The sequence below is a fragment of the Pseudophryne corroboree genome, chromosome 1 (genome assembly GCF_028390025.1).
Source record: "Pseudophryne corroboree isolate aPseCor3 chromosome 1, aPseCor3.hap2, whole genome shotgun sequence".
Classification (NCBI taxonomy): domain Eukaryota; kingdom Metazoa; phylum Chordata; class Amphibia; order Anura; family Myobatrachidae; genus Pseudophryne; species Pseudophryne corroboree.
The window spans coordinates 105,156,421-105,174,344 of record NC_086444.1 but is presented as its reverse complement, the minus strand read 5'-3'; the positions used below and the strand labels follow the sequence as shown (position 1 = coordinate 105,174,344).

Below are 17,924 nucleotides of genomic sequence, written 5' to 3'. Positions count from 1 at the left end.
CCTTTTGGAGTCCCCAGCATCCTCTACGGACTAGGAGAAAAGGATTTACCGGTAGGTACTAAAATCCTATTATTTTGCCATTTTTAAGCAACTTAACATTTAGGCACAAGCTTCAGATATGATTCCTGAACCAAAACGGGTTGTACACCTCTAGTTAATAGGATTGTCTTTAAGGGGCCTCTTCATCTTTGGGGGGCGGGTGGCAGCTGTTCCCGCGATCCCTAACACTGCTACAGAAGTAGAAGTGTTACCACTGGTAGGTCTGCCCAGAGTGCATGCGTGACCTGAGTAAACACATGCGCACGGCCGCAGAACTCGCAGCGGAGTAGGAATCCGTGGTGCAGATGGCGTTAATTCCCACAGTCTGAATAGTAGACAGCTCCTAGTAATGAATGGGCATGTTACAAAAAATATGTGTAAACCAGAATTTCTGCCTGTGTAATGAGCCCATAACGAATCATGAATACACCCCTTAAAAACATGCCGTCGTCTGCAAAAGCGTTCGCACACTTGCAGAGCTAAAATACACTCCCCCATAGGCGGCGACTATCTGATCGCAGCGCTGCAAAAATTTGGTAGCGAGCGATCAACTCGGAATGACCCCCAATAATGGGATGTACAGTACAGTAGAAGAGAGAGAAAGAGAGAAGAATAAAAGAGGGCAGTAAAACAGTCATAAAAGGACAAAACCTGACAAATACTTATTTTGCACAGTTTAGGAGATTGTTGTGAATGTTTAAACCAGACGGAATAATACCCGTTCTATGCATCCCCAAAACTGTACAGGACACCAAGTTCTGCTCCATCAGTATATACATTACAGTAATTTCGTTATAGTGATAAAATATGATGAATTTGCCATTTTAATATAATGTTGATATTCTATTCACAGATTTGTAGTAACAGACCTGAACCAGACTGGAAACTACAGCTGTGTTTTCAGTTCTAAAACAGAAGTAAAAGGAACGTTTCAAATACATGGTAAGAACAGAATATCGGAGTACTACAGCCAGCTCTGTTATTGGCTGTCATTCAGGATTATTTATTCCTATTATTTTGGGGTGAGTCCGTTTAGAAAGTTCCCCAATATGGTCTGTCTTATCATTTAATGGGGTCTATTCATGAAGCAGTGAAACATGTGGAGAAGTGAGCCAGTGGAGAAGTTGCCCATGGCAGCCAATCAGCATTGAAATAACATTTATAATTTGCACACTATAGAGTTGTATGGCACAGCTGATTAGTTGCCATGGGCAACTTCTCCACATGCTCACTTCTCCAACCTTTTCGCTGCTTCATGAATAGACCCCAATGTTATTGTCTGTTCTATTAAAGATAAGCGCTATGACATACTGTACGTTCTAATATAGCTTTTTAAATGGAGAATGCTGACATGGTCGCACTGTTAACTTTTAGCATGCTGACTTGTTCAGAATGTTGACGGCGTTCATGTCGACACAGAGGATATCGGCACTGATATTATGTTGACATTGTTCGAATGCTGACATATTGGTTTTCCTGTGATTCTGTCACTAACCTTAACAATAACCCTAATGCTTACTCTAACTGTAACCCTATCTGTAACACTAGCATTCATGGAACTGTCGACATCAACAATTCTGATGTCAGTATTATGTCAATGTCGATATTTTTAAGGTGTTGACAGTACTGGTGTGTACATTTTAAATGTGTCGACATCATCAATGTTGAACTCCAGCTGTTGAAAATGTGAATCTCAACATTGTGGATGGAGACATGGGGTCAATGTACTAAGCCTTGGAGAGAGCTATAGTGGACGGAGATGACGTACCAGCCAATCAGCTCCTAACTGTCATATTTCAAACACAGCCGGTAACATGACAATTGGGAGCTGATTGTCTGGTACTTTATCTCCATCCACTTTATCTCTCTCCAAGGCTAAATAAGTAGACCCTTACTGCATACTCCAGGTCTAAACCAGTCAGAATGATGAGTATAGCGCACACGCCTTGTTGCAGAAAACTAGTGCGAGCTGTCGTACAATTTATGGTTATACTAATAGGATAAGGACTGTATGAAAGTTTCTTAGTTTACATATTATTTGCTTAGAATTAGAAATATAATATAATGAGAATAATCAGGGCCAGTTGGATAAATCGCAGGTTCCTCTTCGTGTTATAATAATGACTCGTCCTGCCAAAAAAGTGGCGAACCTCTGGTCCTATTAAGGGGCAATAAAATATATGAAGAGAGCGCTTACCAATTGGAACATTTATTAAACATAGTAACAATTTAAAAAAAGTATCACATTGCATTTGTATAAAAAACCCTTAATATTGCACCGATATTATCAATTACTGGATAAATATCAGAATAGACATAGCCTTGAAAAGGATTATATATTGCTGCTAGTAATTAGCTTATTCCACCAACAAGTGTACAGGACAACGCTGTGCTCCACCTCTTATTAAACCTTCTGGGCTGCTGAAAATAAAAGCCCCCAACGTCTCTATACAGATATATTGTAGTGTCCACTGTTCTCTAGACTCTGTCCATCACATAGAACATGTAAGAAGTAGTTATACTACCAGAACATATAGCTTGCTCTCCGAGATATATTGTAGCAAGTATCAGATGGGAACTACCTGGTCCCAGTGCGGTGCAGAGTCCATTTAGTAACAAGAGTCCATTTTCGTGGTCATTCCGAGTTGATCGCTAGCTGCATTTGTTCGCTGTGCAGCGATGAGGCAAAAAAAGGCACTTCTGTGCCTGCGTATGCGGCGCAATGCGCACGCGTGACGTACTTTTACAACGGCCGATGTAGTTTCACACAGGGTCTAGCGAAGCTTTTCAGTCGCACTGCTGGCCGCAGAGTGATTGACATGAAGTGGGCGTTTCTGGGTGTCAACTGACCGTTTTCAGGGAGTGTTCGAAAAAACGCAGGCGTGCCAGGAAAAACGCAGGCGTGCCAGGAAAAACGCAGACGTGGCTGGGCGAACGCAGGGCTTGTTTGTGACGTCAAAACAGGAACTGATCAGTCTGAAGTGATCGCAAGCGCTGAGTAGGTATTGAGCTACTCTAAAACTGCACAAAAAAACTTTGCCGCCGCTCTGCGATCCTTTCGTTTGCACATCTGCTAAGCTAAAATACACTCCCAGTGGGAGGCAGCATAGCGTTTGCACGGCTGCTAAAAACAGCTAGCGAGCGATCAACTCGGAATGACCACCTTAGTAACAAGAAGGGGGTTGCCTGGGCCAAAGCACACCTTACTATTCCATCTGTCTCTCCCTTTTATTCCTCAATCTGTCCAGCTCTCCAACCAGTAACTAATCCAGCAGCTTTTCCATCGATCTATTGTGCCGCTGCTTTTAAAAGGACGCACATTTATACAACAAGCAAGGCTGAAAATGAAAACAAACATCCATCAACCTTTTCTTAAATGTATGCAGTATATTTGATAAAACGTTTGTGGAAATACAGGACTCATCTGAGGCAGGCGTTAATTCATCTTCACAGTGGGAAAACATAAATCTTTACTGACGCACACCTTAAACAGCCATCATATTAATTACCTGTCTCAAGCACACATAATCTATGCTAATTATACCTGAAATTACAATTTCCTGTAAGAGAGGCTTCCAATCAGCATTTACATCTAGCTAAAGGGGTTTTTGTGGTTTAAATGGCAAATTGCCTAAAAGCCCCCTTCACTATAAGTAGAATTTGGAGAGGGTCCCTCTGATGTTCATTGTGTATACCAGTGTCTCAGCACTCACGTGTAGTATATAGCCAGCCAGGGCACTGCTATATACATTCAGCAATGGTTGTCTCTTTAGAGGGACTGTCACTAATATCCAGTTACAAGTGTCCTCATATGGGTAGCATTTACAGATTTACCGACGGACACAATACCGACGGTCATAATCCGGACAGCCATTGACTGACAGTCAAAATAACTACACGTCATAATATCGACATTCATTATGTCGACATGTTCAAAATGCAGACATAGTCAGAATACCGACATTTGAAATGCCGTCTTCTCAAAATGCGAATATGCGTTTTTAAGGAATTTTTGCCCCAAAACAGACTTGTTCATACCTTACCATCCCTGTGGACCTGGAGTGGGAATATAATAGTGTGCCGAGTGCAGCGAGGCAGCGTGCCCGTAGCATGACGAGCAAAGCGAGCCATGCTAGGGGACGCGGTACACTTAGACGGTGTCCATGTCGACCTATGTCGACATTGACACAGAAACCCCCAGAAAAACTCATGTTGGTATTTTGACATGTCAGCATTTCAAAGGTCGGTATTCTGACTATGGGGTCTATTCAATTAATGTCGGAACTGCCGTCTAGTCGGAAAGACGGCAGTTTCCGACTTTTTAAGTGGAATCACGATTCGACCTGTTCAATGAAGCTGCCATTTTTCTGACTTGTCGACAATTCCGACTTGTCGGAAAACACATGGATCCACGGCTAAATCCGACAGGTTTTTGGTCTGTTTTCGACAATGTCAATACGACTCTAAAAAAAGTCGGATTGACATTGTCGAAAATGGGCAAAATCTGTCGGATTTGGCCTCAAATTGAATACTGAACTGTCGGATCCTTTCAGTCGGAAAGGATCCAGCATCAATTGAATAGACCCCTGTGTCGGCATTTTGAACATATCGGCATAACGAATATCGGTATTTTGACCGTGTCTGTATTTTGACTGTCGGTCAATGGCTGTTGGGATTATGACTGTCAGTATTGTGTCCGTCGATAAATCATACTGAACCCCCTCATACAGCTAGCCTCAATACGCCATGCAGCATAAAATACCTGGCGTTGGTCAAAACACAGTGCGACTAGGACGCCCCAGGAGACTGCAGATTAATTTGATATGTGACACTTGTACATTAAATGTGTCTGTGTGCAACAGAGAAGCTAACCAGATTCCAGAGTCTGCTAATAATGGCTTTGTTGCAGTAGTATCGGCATTACGTACAAACATGACTTAGGCCCAAGTGTCGGTACAGGTGAGAGTAATATTACAGCTGGCAAGAGTCAGGCAGTAGAGTAGTCTAGTAGACGTAGACAGCCCGGTACACAGTGATATCGGCAGTACAGGTGAGCCCACAAGAGAGTTATTAAATGCTGTTGTTTACTTGCGCCTTTCCAGACACGACTAAGAGAAGCTGCAGCAGTGTGCGCTGGCGAGGGCGTATATTCCCTAACTTGTGGGTGTTATTGCTGAAGGTTTCCATGGCAAACAACCTTTGCCAGTTTATGAAAATGGCAGACATGAACTAGGAAAGAGCGGTACCCAGCCATGGGCCAGAACACTCATCCTGACATGTGACTACATGTAACTACATGTGACAACGGCAGTGCCAGGTTTTCAGGAGAGGAATGAATAGCAGCAGGAAGCCACAAACTGAGCAAAGCCCAACTGTAATAGGCTCTGATATGTGGGCACTGGTACAATTTCATCAGTATAGCCGCTAGATTTAAAGTAGCTATTAGTTTTGGTGCAAAGCTAGATTGGTTTTTGCTTAAAACAAATTGCCGCTTTAAATCTAGCAGCTATATCACCAAAATCACCCCAGTGCCTGCAAATTACATTTGGACCTGAGAGTTGTATAGTGGACGGAATAGGGTTCTCCAGCAGCACCGAGCAGTGACGTGAGGTTTCTGATTCTGGAAGACTGTATGGCCAAATGCACCTCCATATGTCAGAGTTCATACCACCAAGTCTCCTCCAAATCAGAGCATTCATGTAATATGAGTTTTTTCATTCTAGTTCCTGCTGTCCATGGTGTGAGCAAGTCGTTAGTCAGTTATAACGGAGATTCCATAGTCATGAAATGTGACAGCTCAGCCTACAAGCCTGTGGAATGGATTTGGTACCGAGTTACCGAGGACCGGCAGGTATGGTGTAACCGCCGCTGCGTTCCAGTTCTCATACGCAGCCCGCTCCAGTTTTACAGTTAAATCCTACAATATTTACATTAAAATGTCTCCTGCCACATCTATTGGGTCAACAATGAATAGTGATTTGGATTATTATATATCATATTTCTTGATACAAAATGATTTAGGGGGATCTGTATCAAGCCTAAAGGCCCATACACCCTGGGCGATTTTGAGCTCAAAGTAGCTCACTTACGGCATTTTGAGCTACTTTGAGCTCAAACTCGGCCACTGTGTACGAGCGGGCGATGAGCGTTGATCGCTGATGGGCGCTACCGCATTATCGCTGGCCGCCACCATCCGTCGGCCTGTTTTACAAGACGAGTGAACCACTTTCCACAGTCTCTTACTGTGGAAAGTGGTTCACCCCCGTAAACATCGATAGACCAGGGTGAAAATCGTTCAGTGTGTATGCACCTTTACAACGATATTCAATTACCCCGACAGCAAGTCGTATGTAATGTATCGCCGCCGGGGGCTATCTAATTAGCCCCAAGGAGCCAGCGCGTACCGCGGCTTATCGGGGATTTTGTTTCACCTGCCTCCGGCAGGCAAAGCAAAATCCCTGATAACAGCCCTGTTTTCATCCAAAAACGGGGCAATTTCACCCGCAAACACACAGGTTTCACTGAACCTGTATGTTTACAGGTGTAAATGCACTTGTTACCGGCCGAGCTAATCAAATACCCTGACAGCAGCACCCGAAGAAACATTGGGTTTTTTTACTCCCGATGTCTCTTTGGGGCAAATTGAATATCCCTTAGAGAGAGAAAAAGTACCAGCAAATTAGCTCCTAACTGCCATTTCCCAGGCTGTTTTTTTTTAAATGACAGGAGCTGATTGGTTGGTACTTTAGCTCTCTCCACCGTGTCTCTCTCCAAGGTGTGATGCATCCCCCCCATAGAGCCTTGTATTTCATAGGGATATGTGAAATGATAGCCTAGGCCACGCTAGCTATTTTAGTTGACTGTTGTTGTGGGATTAATCTCTGCAGTTTATTATAAATCATTTTTCACAAGGAAGCCTGCCATGTGTTATTGAATTGCAGTATTACTGTTGCATGGGCTTGATTGCATCAATCACATAAATAAGGTTTCATGTTTCTGTGTGACCAGTATCATGAAATGGAACCATTACTAAAGGCAACAGAAGACCAGCAAACCAAAATTGCTTGTGACTAATTGCATCAGGGACGTGTAGACAAGAGATGCAGAGACTCTCATGTCATACTCCCTGTCAAACTACTGATATTTTATATAAAAGCGATTAGAATAATACAAAGAGGATATTTATAACATAAACATCTTCTTTGTTTGTTGTAATCCTTTTTGTAGGTAACACTCACCAGCTTTGTGGAGATCCCTGGAGCTGCAGGGAGACGAGAGATGAGGCAGCAACAGCTCTGCCTCGGTCCTACAGTCAGACACTGCTTTACAGAGTTGGGGGCGTGGCCACATTATGGGCAGTACCGCTGCACAGAAAGGGAGCTAACAGAGGCATGACTCTGAGTGTGGGGGCGGGCCTTGTGCACTGATGGACACTTGGATGTGTCATGTGACCAGGAAGTGCACTGTAGCTGGAGCTCAGTCAGCAGCAACAAGAGAAGATGCAGGTAGGAGACTCAATGTACACTGTAGCTTAGTATAGTGAGTGGAGAGTTACAGTGAGTAAGAGGGGAGACCCATATGTGCCTCCCCAGCCATTCATCTCACTGCATGTCACTGCATTGCAACGAGTAGCAGGTAGAATATTTCTCCAATGCAGTTTGTCGAATGCAATTTTGTTGCACCACAAAAATGTTATAACAGTATCGTAAGGTTATATTCACACATTACGGCGCCAGATATTATTGTGCTGTGTACTTTGGGCCACATTCAGATGTATGCAAACCCAAAGGTAAGTATGCATCTCCGATTAGTGGCGTTGCTAACCTTTCTGACACCATGAATGCATACGCGCCTAAGACCTGAGCCGACAAAAGGGGCATGGCCTCTATGTAAGGGGCGTGGCTTTACAGGAGGGCCGTGGCTTCACGTCTGAACCCTGTTTCCGGTTCTCCAGGGGTCCTGAAGATGTGGGTTGCTCCCGGAGACTGCTGAGGCTGCAGTGCCGGGTCCTACACTGTGACAGGTGCTGCACCACAGTTCCCAGTGGGTATTTACAGATGTAAATGCAATAGAGGGAAAACATATTCACCAGTGTAGTGATAGCACTGGTGTTACCGAACCATAAAGATACATTTTGTTCAGTTCATCATGGGTTTCTATTCTGTAGCTCACAAAGAATTTCTTCTGCTGTCTTAAAGGTGGCGCTAAATTTCACTTTGTCAGCAAAATATAAACATCACCAAGAAAAAAGAAATGAAACAAAGCTGCACATAGCAGACCTGTCTGAGGGCGACAGCGGGACTTACGTCTGCAAGGCTATTTTTAAGACCGGAGAAAGTGAAGGACAAGTTCATCTCAATGTCCTCAGTTATATGGTTCCACTTAGGGTCTTCCTCGCCATAGCTGCTGAGGTTGCAGTCCTTGTAGCTGTTATTTTAGGCTATGAGATGTTCAGCAAGAGGAAACAGGGCAAAGAAGGTAAGAGATCCCCACCTTACACTTACGCTACATTTGCTTATAATGATTATTACCACAAGCTGGTGATACAGTATTTAGCTGCACATTTTATTTGTGATGAATGAAGTCCAGGCAAAGGTAATACAATATTATACATACTTAAGCTACAGTACTGTAATGCATGTAATGTCACTCATCATTATTGCGTTTTAGTGTAAATACTTTATATACAGTAACTTGTAATAAGTTTTATCAAGATTTCGACAAATTAAAAATGGAGGTGTTGCCTATATCAACCAATCAGGTTCTAGCTATCATTTATCTACTGCATTGTTCAAAATGATAGCTACAATATAATTGGTTGCTATGGGCAACATCTCCACATTCCCATTTTGGTATTTTTGCTATATATACAGTACTTCTGCAAAAGCAAGCAAGTTTCCGAGCTGTGCAAGGGTTTTTAGGTGGTCATTCCGAGTTGTTCGCTCGCTAGCAGTTTTTAGCAGCCGTGCAAATGCTATGCCGCCGCCCACTGGGAGTGTATTTTAGCTTAGGGATCGCAGAGCGGCCACAAATTTTTTTTTGTGAAGTTTCTGAGTAGCTCTAAACCTACTCAGCGCTTGCGATCACTTCAGACCGCTCAGTTCCTGTTTTGACGTCACAAACACGCCCTGCGTTCACCCAGCCACGCCTGTGTTTTCTATGGCACGCCTGCGTTTTTCCGAACACTCCCTAAAAACGGTCAGTTTACACTCAGAAACGCCCACTTCATATCAATCACTCTGCGGCCAGCAGTGCGACTGAAAGGCTTCGCTAGACCCTGTGTGAAACTACATCGTTCGTTGTAATAGTACGTCGTGCGTGCGCATTGTGCCGCATGCGCAGAAGTGCCGATTTTTTGCTTCATCGCTGCACAGCGAACGAATGCAGCTAGCGATCAACTCGGAATGACCCCCTTAAGTTTCCTGACAGCAGTGTGTAAAGTAAAATTGTTTTGATAAGTGCATGGTTTAGTACAGAGGTAAGCAACCACTGGCACTCCAGCTGCTGTGAAGCTACATATACCAGCATGCCTTGCCGCAGTTTTAGCATGGCTCAACAGCATAGCTTTATCAGGGTATCCTGAAATCTGTAGTTCTACAGCACCTTGGATGCCACAGGTTGCCCATTCCTGGTTTAGTACAGATGTGTCCCACTACAGCTTTGCTGCATATAGCAGCCTTCTGTGTCGGGATCACAGTACGAATGCAGCGCGGCATGCTGTATGCGTATGCATTGCTGCCGACTCCCATTACACTGTGGAGGTAATTCAGACCTGATCATAGCAGCAACTTTGGGGGTCATTCTGACCTGATCGCACGCTGCCGTTCATCGCAGCGGGCAGGTCACAAGTGCGCATGCGCCAACGCCGCAGTGCGCCAGCGCATGGCTGACAGCCGATGGTCGTTGTTGTCTAGCGATCGCCTCTGCCGGATTGACAGGCAGGGGGGGTCGTTGGGTGGGAAAGGGCGGCATGGCGGCGTTTGGCCGCCGTTTTGTGGGAGCGGTTCGGCCAACGCAGGCGTGGCCGGACCGTGCGGGAGGCGGGCCGCAGCGGCTGCGTGACGTCACATACAGCCGCTGCGAACCGGGCAGCGACGAGTAGCTTCCGTCCAGCACACAAAGGCTGCACTGGCCGGGAGCTACTCCTGAAGTACAAAAGCGTTGCTGCTGTGCGATTCTTTTGTACTTCTACGACGGGGCAGGGACTGACATGCGGGGCGGACTAGCCCTGTGCTGGACATCTCCCCCACATGTCAGTGTGCCTGATCATAGCTAAATTTAGCACAGCTACGATCAACTCTGAATCACCCCCTTTGTTAGCAGTTGGGCAAAACCATGTGCACTGCAGGTGTGGCAGATATAACATGTGCAGAGAGAGTTAGATTTGGGTGGGTTATTTTGTTTCTGTGCAGTGTAAATAGTGGCTGCTTTATTTTTACACTGCAATTTAGATTTCAGTTTGAACTCACCCCACCCAAATCTAACTCTCTCTGCACGTTATATCTGCCCCACCTGCAGTACTCATGGTATTGCCCATTAGCTAACAAATCTGCTGCTGTGATCAGGTCTGAATTAGGCCCAAAGTACACAAGTGTGAGTTGCACAGGAACAGGAATGGGCAAAGGGCCTAATTGAGATCTGATCGCAGCAGCAAGTTGGTTAGCAAATGAGCAAAACCTTATGCACTGCGGTGGGGGGGGGGGGGGGGGATATAACATGTGCAGAGAGAGTTAGATTTGGGTGGGTTGTGTTCATACTGAAATCTAAATTGCAGTGTAAAAATAAAGCAGCCAGTATTTACCCTGCACAGAAACAATATAACCCACCCAAATCTAATGCTGGGTACACACTGGCAGATATATTGGCCAATCAATTGGTCGGCCAATGTATCTTTTGCCGATCTGCAGGTGTGTACAAGCAATATGCCTGTGAAAGACGTCTTTAGGGCCCCATACACTACAACGATATGTCTGAGGCTGAAGTCGGATGTAATTTCCCTTGAACTCCCCCGGGACCTTCCCGGGAGTGATTCCATACGATTTGGTACTTTTGTGCTATTTTTGCATAAGATTGATAAAGCCGCTATAAATCACATGTGATATATCGTACGGCATACAATTGTACCATAAGATATATCTGATGGGCTGGATAAAGGGCTACGGGGGCTGGGAGTGTCCTGAGAATGCCAGTCACACTTCCCTGTGATACATCACATGCGATATATCTCATGCATAAAAAACACACTTTTTTCATCCAATTCCGATATATCATAAGTGCAGCACTAACGACCTAGGGGCTCCTATCCAATGCTCACGGGACCGCGCATCAGATCGGATTGGATGTTAAACACCTACAATTTGACACTTTTCATAAGATACATCAGCCCAAAAGGTCAAAATCGCATGAAATCGGGCAAAATCGTTGTAGTGTATGGGGCCCTTTTCACATATTTATTGGTGCATCTTTCTGTGTGTATGAACAACCCCCATCTGCAGATAGATTGAACAGCAGATATATCTTTAAGATATATTGCTGCATCTTTCTGTATGAACAACCACCACCGGCAGATATATCTGCTGATCAATTGAACTGCAGATATACTGTATCTGCCAGTGTGTACCCCGCTTAACTCTCTCTGCACATGTTATATCTGCCCCCCCCATGCAGTGCATATGGTTTTGCCCATTAGCTAACAAATTTGCTGCTGCGATCAGATCTGAATTAGGCCCTAGGCCCATTGGGGGTAATTCAGATCTGATTGCATGCACTGCAATGCGCAGGCGCGTTGCACGGGTACAAAGCGGATGGATCCGTTCGCACGGGCAATCGCAAGGAGATTGACAGGAAGAGAGCATTTGTGGATGGCAACTGACCGTTTTCAGGGAGTGTCTGGAAAAATGCAGGCGTGTCTATGCGTTTGCAGGGAGGGTTCCTGACGTTAGTTGCGGTCCCAGACAGGCTGATGTGATCACAGCGGCTGAGTAAGTCCTGGGCTGCGCAGAGACTGCACAAAATGTGTTTGTACAGCTCTGCTACACATGCGATCGCACACTTGCACAGCTAAAATACACTCCCCTGTAGGCGGTGACTATCTGATCGCAGCAGTGCAAAAATCACTTGCTAGAGATCAGGTATGAATTAGGCCCATAGTTCACTTTGGTTTTAATAACACAGAGGTAAATGAAAAGTCCTTGAAAAATATTTCAAGTAATCAGATCATAACTATAAAGCAAGGACATCCAAGGTGGTGCTGTCTGAGTGACTACCTCTGACTCCTGCTACTCCTCAGAGAGGGAAATTAGGGAAGTAATAAGTTACTGCGAAGATGTTGTAGGAGGAGCGTTGGGGGTTCATGGATAACTGGGCTGATTTCTCTCTCACCTACATGCATACCTTTCACAGAATATATTCTTCCTCTATGGGTGTTGTGGACACCCATAGAGGGAGAAAAGCTGTGTCGCCGGTATTCCAGCGGTGGCATTTCACCCCTTGTCGCGATTCCGGCGTCAGCATTGTGACCGCCGGGATCCCAACAGGCAGTGTTGTGATTGCTTCCTCCTCCCACAGCATGAACATAAACTCTCAGCATGTATTAAAAGAGGGATTTTTCCATTCCTTTTACATTTATATGAAACGCACAAAAGGTTTTGATCAGCGGTCATATCAAACTATATTAATGCAATAATGATAAATATGGCAGATGACTGGAGGCAGGAATGGCTTTTATCATTTTAAAGTACTGAAATATCAAAAAAGTATAACACATTGCAATATATGTATCACAGAATAGATAGAAGAAAGTCTAAACATAACATAGATAGACCAATCAGTGGGATTACAATAAACGGAGCGGTATGAAGAAAATCATAATAAGGTTTTTTGTAATGAACATCTTCTGCCAAGAACTCTACAGGATTTTCATGAAGTCGGTTATCAAAATGTCAACATTCGCAGTAACGACAGCAGAAGGCCAACATTGATTATGTCAAAATAGTTAAAATTTCATTAATGGCGACACCTGCAAAATGTGAACATTTTCATTAGGATTTGGGTTAGTTATTGTTAGGGTTACCGTAAGGCAGGCATGTCCAAACTGCGGCCCTCCAGCTGTTGAGAAACTACACATCCCAGCATGCCCTGACACAGCTTTAGCATTCTCTGACAGCAAAACTGTGTCAGGGCATGCTGGAATATGTAGTTTAACAACAGCTGGAGGGCCGCAGTTTGGACATGCCTGCCGTAAGGGTTAGGGTTACTGTAAGGGTTAGGGCATGGGGTAGCATTAGGGATAGAATTAGGCCAAAAACAGATTGTCGACATTTCAACAATGTTGACATTACATCTGTGTCAGCATGGTTAATTCACGGTTATTCATTGTCAACATTACAACCATGAATGCCGACACAGTATACCCTCACCCCTATAAAGATGACTATGACTTTTTCTGAGTGAGTAAAATTGTTGCGTTTCATGGTTATTCTGATTTGTGCAGTAAAAAACATATATCCCCTGAGGTCTGATTGCCGCTAGCCCGCTGTAGTAATGAGCCGGCATTCATTTATTTCTGTGTTTCCTCTACAGATGTTAGAAAAGACGATGAACAATTGGAACAAACGGCGCAGTTGTAAGGGCTCGTTCCCAATGGTTTCCACATTACTTTATTTGCCTTTTTCTTTATTTTTTTAACAATTATATTTACTGCAAATTTGTCACTGTTTCATACTACAGAAAATCTGTGGACAGCAGCAGTGCCGACGAAAGCAGCACCAGACAGAGGAAGGTATAATAACATTTAAAGGGTACCAGGATGGCAGGTGAACAGTAAATATGTCGACCACATATAGTCGACATGCATTATGTTGACAGGTACAAAAGGTTGACAGGGTTCAAATGTGGCCATGGCAGTGGTCGACACACATACGGTCGAAACAAGTTTTTATTTTTTTTTCACGTTTTTTATACCACGTGGATTACAATTGGGAATAGGAAACCAGTGCCAAGTGCAGCGGTTGCTGGACATGTTTCCACTAATTTGCCTTTTACATAGTTTAACATGCAAAATGACACCCAAAATAAAAAAAGCAATGTCGACCATTTCTGTGTTGACATATTCACCATGTTGACCTGTGTCTACCTTTTACACAAAAAGAAGAAGAAAAGCGCTGGTATATGGTTAAAAAAAAATTATATATATATATAAAATCAACTTTTATTCTCTCAAACAAGACATATTGTCTACACAATCAGTACAATAAAATTTATAGAGAAGAGCATCAGCCTGCCGGCATTCCCTATAATTATACTTATTACACAATTAAAAAAATGATACATAAAAAATTATTCAGCAGTATATATAACAATGTGCTGTTCTATTGTCAGGATGAATTACTACCAGAGATAAGTCCAATTCTGAACTGATATATTGTATAATATGTAGCAAAAACATGCAATATGGGTAGCAATTTATCTTTCACAATTAGATAAATGGCAACAGTTCCCAGAAAGATATTGGTCTGAGGAAGCCGCTGATAACTGTCCAGGCGGGGAAACGCGTTACCATACTAATTCCATCTATTGGGAAGAGTACAGACCGGCGGTGTAGAGCACACAGGACCGCGGCACAGATAGATCAGCTTGCAGCCGGTCCGTGGAACGAAGAGCACTCAGCCGCCGCTGCAGCCGGAGCGCCCCAGCCGCCAGTTACCTTACTGGAAACTACTAATACAGGTAGCAGAAGATTGTCCCTAATAGCGCTATCACCCCTCTCACATTAGTTACTGCAGTAACTGAATACTACCATTATTGGCAACGGTGAACATTGTCCTACAAAAGGATATTGTGGAGAGTGGAACACTTATATCTATAATAATATTCCTCTGGATATGGCCATTTCCAAAGGACACCAGCACCAGTGGCCGCAAAGAAAGTGAGAGACAGCTTTATTCAATGAAAGTGGTAAATACATTTGGGCCCTCATTCCGAGTTGTTCGCTCGCAAGCGGATTTTAGCAGATTTGCTCATGCTAAGCCGCCGCCTACTGGGAGTGAATCTTAGCATCTTAAAATTGCGAACGATGTATTCGCAATATTGCGATTACACACCTCGTAGCAGTTTCTGAGTAGCTCCAGACTTACTCGGCATCTGCGATCATTTCACTGCTTGACGTTCCTGGTTTGACGTCACAAACACACCCAGCGTTCGCCCAGACACTCCTCCGTTTCTCCGGCCACTCCTGCGTTTTTTCCGGAAACGGTAGCGTTTTTTCCCACACGCCCATAAAACGGCCTGTTTCCGCCCAGTAACACCCATTTCCTGTCAATCACATTACGATCGCCAGAACGATGAAAATGCCGTGAGTAAAATTCCTAAGTGCATAGCAAATTTACTTGGCGCAGTCGCAGTGCGGACATTGCGCATTAAGCGGAAAATCGCAGCGATGCGAAGATTTTTACCGAGCGAACAACTCGGAATGAGGGCCTTGGTTTGCACATACATAAAAAAATCCGCTGACTCCCACATCATTCTGGGAACTTTTGCCAATTATCTAATTGTGAAAGATAAATTGCTACCCATATTGCATGTTTTTGCTACATATTATACAATATATCAGTTCAGGATTGGACTTATCTCTGGTAGTAATTCATCCTGACAATAGAACAGCACATTGTTATATATACTGCTGAATAATTTTTTATATATAATTTTTTTAATTGTGTAATAAGTATAATTATAGGGAATGCCGGCTGGCTGATGCTCTTCTCTATAAATTTTATTGTACTGATTGTGTAGACAATGGGGATCATTCCGAGTTGATTGGTAGCTGCTGTTGTTCGCAGCGCAGCGATCAGGCTAAAAATTGGCATTTCTGCGCATGCGTATGCACCGCAATGCGCAGGCGCGTCGTACGGGTACAATGAGCATCGTGGGTTTGCACACAGTCTAACTAAGATTCCAGTCACGTGGCCGAACACAGGAAGATTGGCATGAAGTGGGCGTTTCTGGGTGGAAACTGACCGTTTTCAGGGAGTGCTTAGAAAAACGAGGCGTGTCTAGAAAAACTCAGGCGTCGCTTGGCGAACGCTGCGCGGGTGTGTGACGTCAAAAGCCAACCCACCAACGTTAGAATCAACGCACATGAAGAGTAACTACAGGGCTGGTCTTGTTTTGCACAAAAAGATTTTGCAGGCGCTCTGCTGCACAAGCGTTCGCACTTCTGAAAAGCGAAAATACACTCCACCTGTGGACGGCGACAATGCGTTTGCACGGCTGCTAAAAACTACTGGCGAGCAATCAACTCGAAATGACCCCTAATATGTCTTGTTTGAGAGAATAAAATCTGATCGCACGACCAAACTCATTCTGTGGGAGATGTATCCAACTTTCGAGAGTGATAAAGTGTAGAGAGATAAAGTACCAACCAATCAGCTCATGTCTGTCATACTTGAATTAAGGCTCTTCTGTTTATTTATTTTAGACATTTCTGTCTGTTTTTGCCGGCCCCCATTATTAATATGTGAATAATTAAATACATAATGCATATGGTGGGTGTCTGGAGTTACAGCAGGAAAACACCAGTACTGTATATCAATAAAAAGGGGCTTATTCTGAGTGTGCGCCCGTTGAATATTCACTGGAAACTGTTAAGTGGCTCCCCAGGCTGAAATAATTACCCACCCCTGCTGCAGGAGCATGCAGTGGGGAGTTGCTGAGGAAAGCACAACAGCTGTCAATGATCCAGAGCATAAAATAAATACAACAAATAAAAAAAAATCAGCGCTAAAAGAGTATTCAATAAACGTATATAAATAATAGTGAGTATAGCTTGTGGATAAAAATTAAATACATATATTTAATATAAATTCTGCTATAAATGCTTAACTATCATTATAAAATGGAGTAAATAAATGCACTGGGTATATGAAGCTTAACCACCATAATCAGAACCTAATAAAATGTCCCTAATATGATTGGTGGTGACAAGTGTCCAATCAGTCCTTTAGTAAGAGGTAGACCGCCATACAAACGTCTGCTGGTTGTCCCTTTAACTGGCATGTAGTAATGAAGTCCTGATCCTGGTCCAGAATTTAAGTAAAAGGTTGTGGTAATGGCATCATGGTTAGCTAGGAGTTTCTTGACGCGTTTCGCTGAAGTATCACCAGGAACCTGAAAAGCAGGACTGACCCACCTAAAGCAGGATGGTTGGGGGGTATCCGCCCCTGCCTGTAGGTACTGAAAGAACTCTGGTGTTATACAAACAACAATGCATATACATTCCATAAATTATTAATGGGAAACAATTCTATTATAACAGTTTAATAATCGTGCACTCCTGCATAGTACATCCCAACCTCACTCCGGGCTCATTTATTTCCCATGATACACTGTATGCTTTTGCATATTGCGCAGGTGCACCAAACATACGTATCTAGAGTTTTGTGTTTTGCTGACATAAGCTATGTACAGTAAGCAGTAGCGGATCTTGCCATGGGCAAGCAGGACTTTTGCCCGGGGCGCCCCCTTCCGGAGGGTGCCGGAACCATCCGGAGGGCGCCACACCATGGCAAGATTCGCTGCTGCTGTGCCCCCCGCTGCCCGCTGTCCGCTGTGAAGGGAAACTAGACGCTACGCGTCTAATTTCCCTTTGTGGAGAGGACCTTTACTGTAATGATGTGCGATGCGCGTTGACGTCATCGTGCACCGCACATCATTTCAGCGGCGCCATAGTGTACAGGGGGCGTAACTGACCACGCCCCCTGTATGAAGCCACGCCCCCATGTCATGCCCGGGGCGCAAAAAGTGCTCGAACTGGCCCTGACAGTAAGGGCATGTTCATGTAACTGCGACGTTATTCCCGCAGTTATGTCGGTGCAATGCTATGTAGTGAT

At 44.1% G+C, this 17,924-nt stretch overlaps 1 protein-coding gene across 1 annotated transcript in view; it reads left to right on the top strand.

The window, feature by feature from the left end:
* EMB (embigin) overlaps nucleotides 1–17,924 on the top strand; it is a 90,440-nt gene that overhangs the window by 64,109 nt on the left and 8,407 nt on the right. The window contains exons 4-8 of the mRNA XM_063961856.1: nucleotides 893–981; nucleotides 5,763–5,890; nucleotides 8,238–8,517; nucleotides 13,621–13,663; nucleotides 13,768–13,819. Coding sequence (XP_063817926.1) covers nucleotides 893–981; nucleotides 5,763–5,890; nucleotides 8,238–8,517; nucleotides 13,621–13,663; nucleotides 13,768–13,819 — 592 coding nt within the window. The remainder of the gene's footprint in view (nucleotides 1–892; nucleotides 982–5,762; nucleotides 5,891–8,237; nucleotides 8,518–13,620; nucleotides 13,664–13,767; nucleotides 13,820–17,924) is intronic.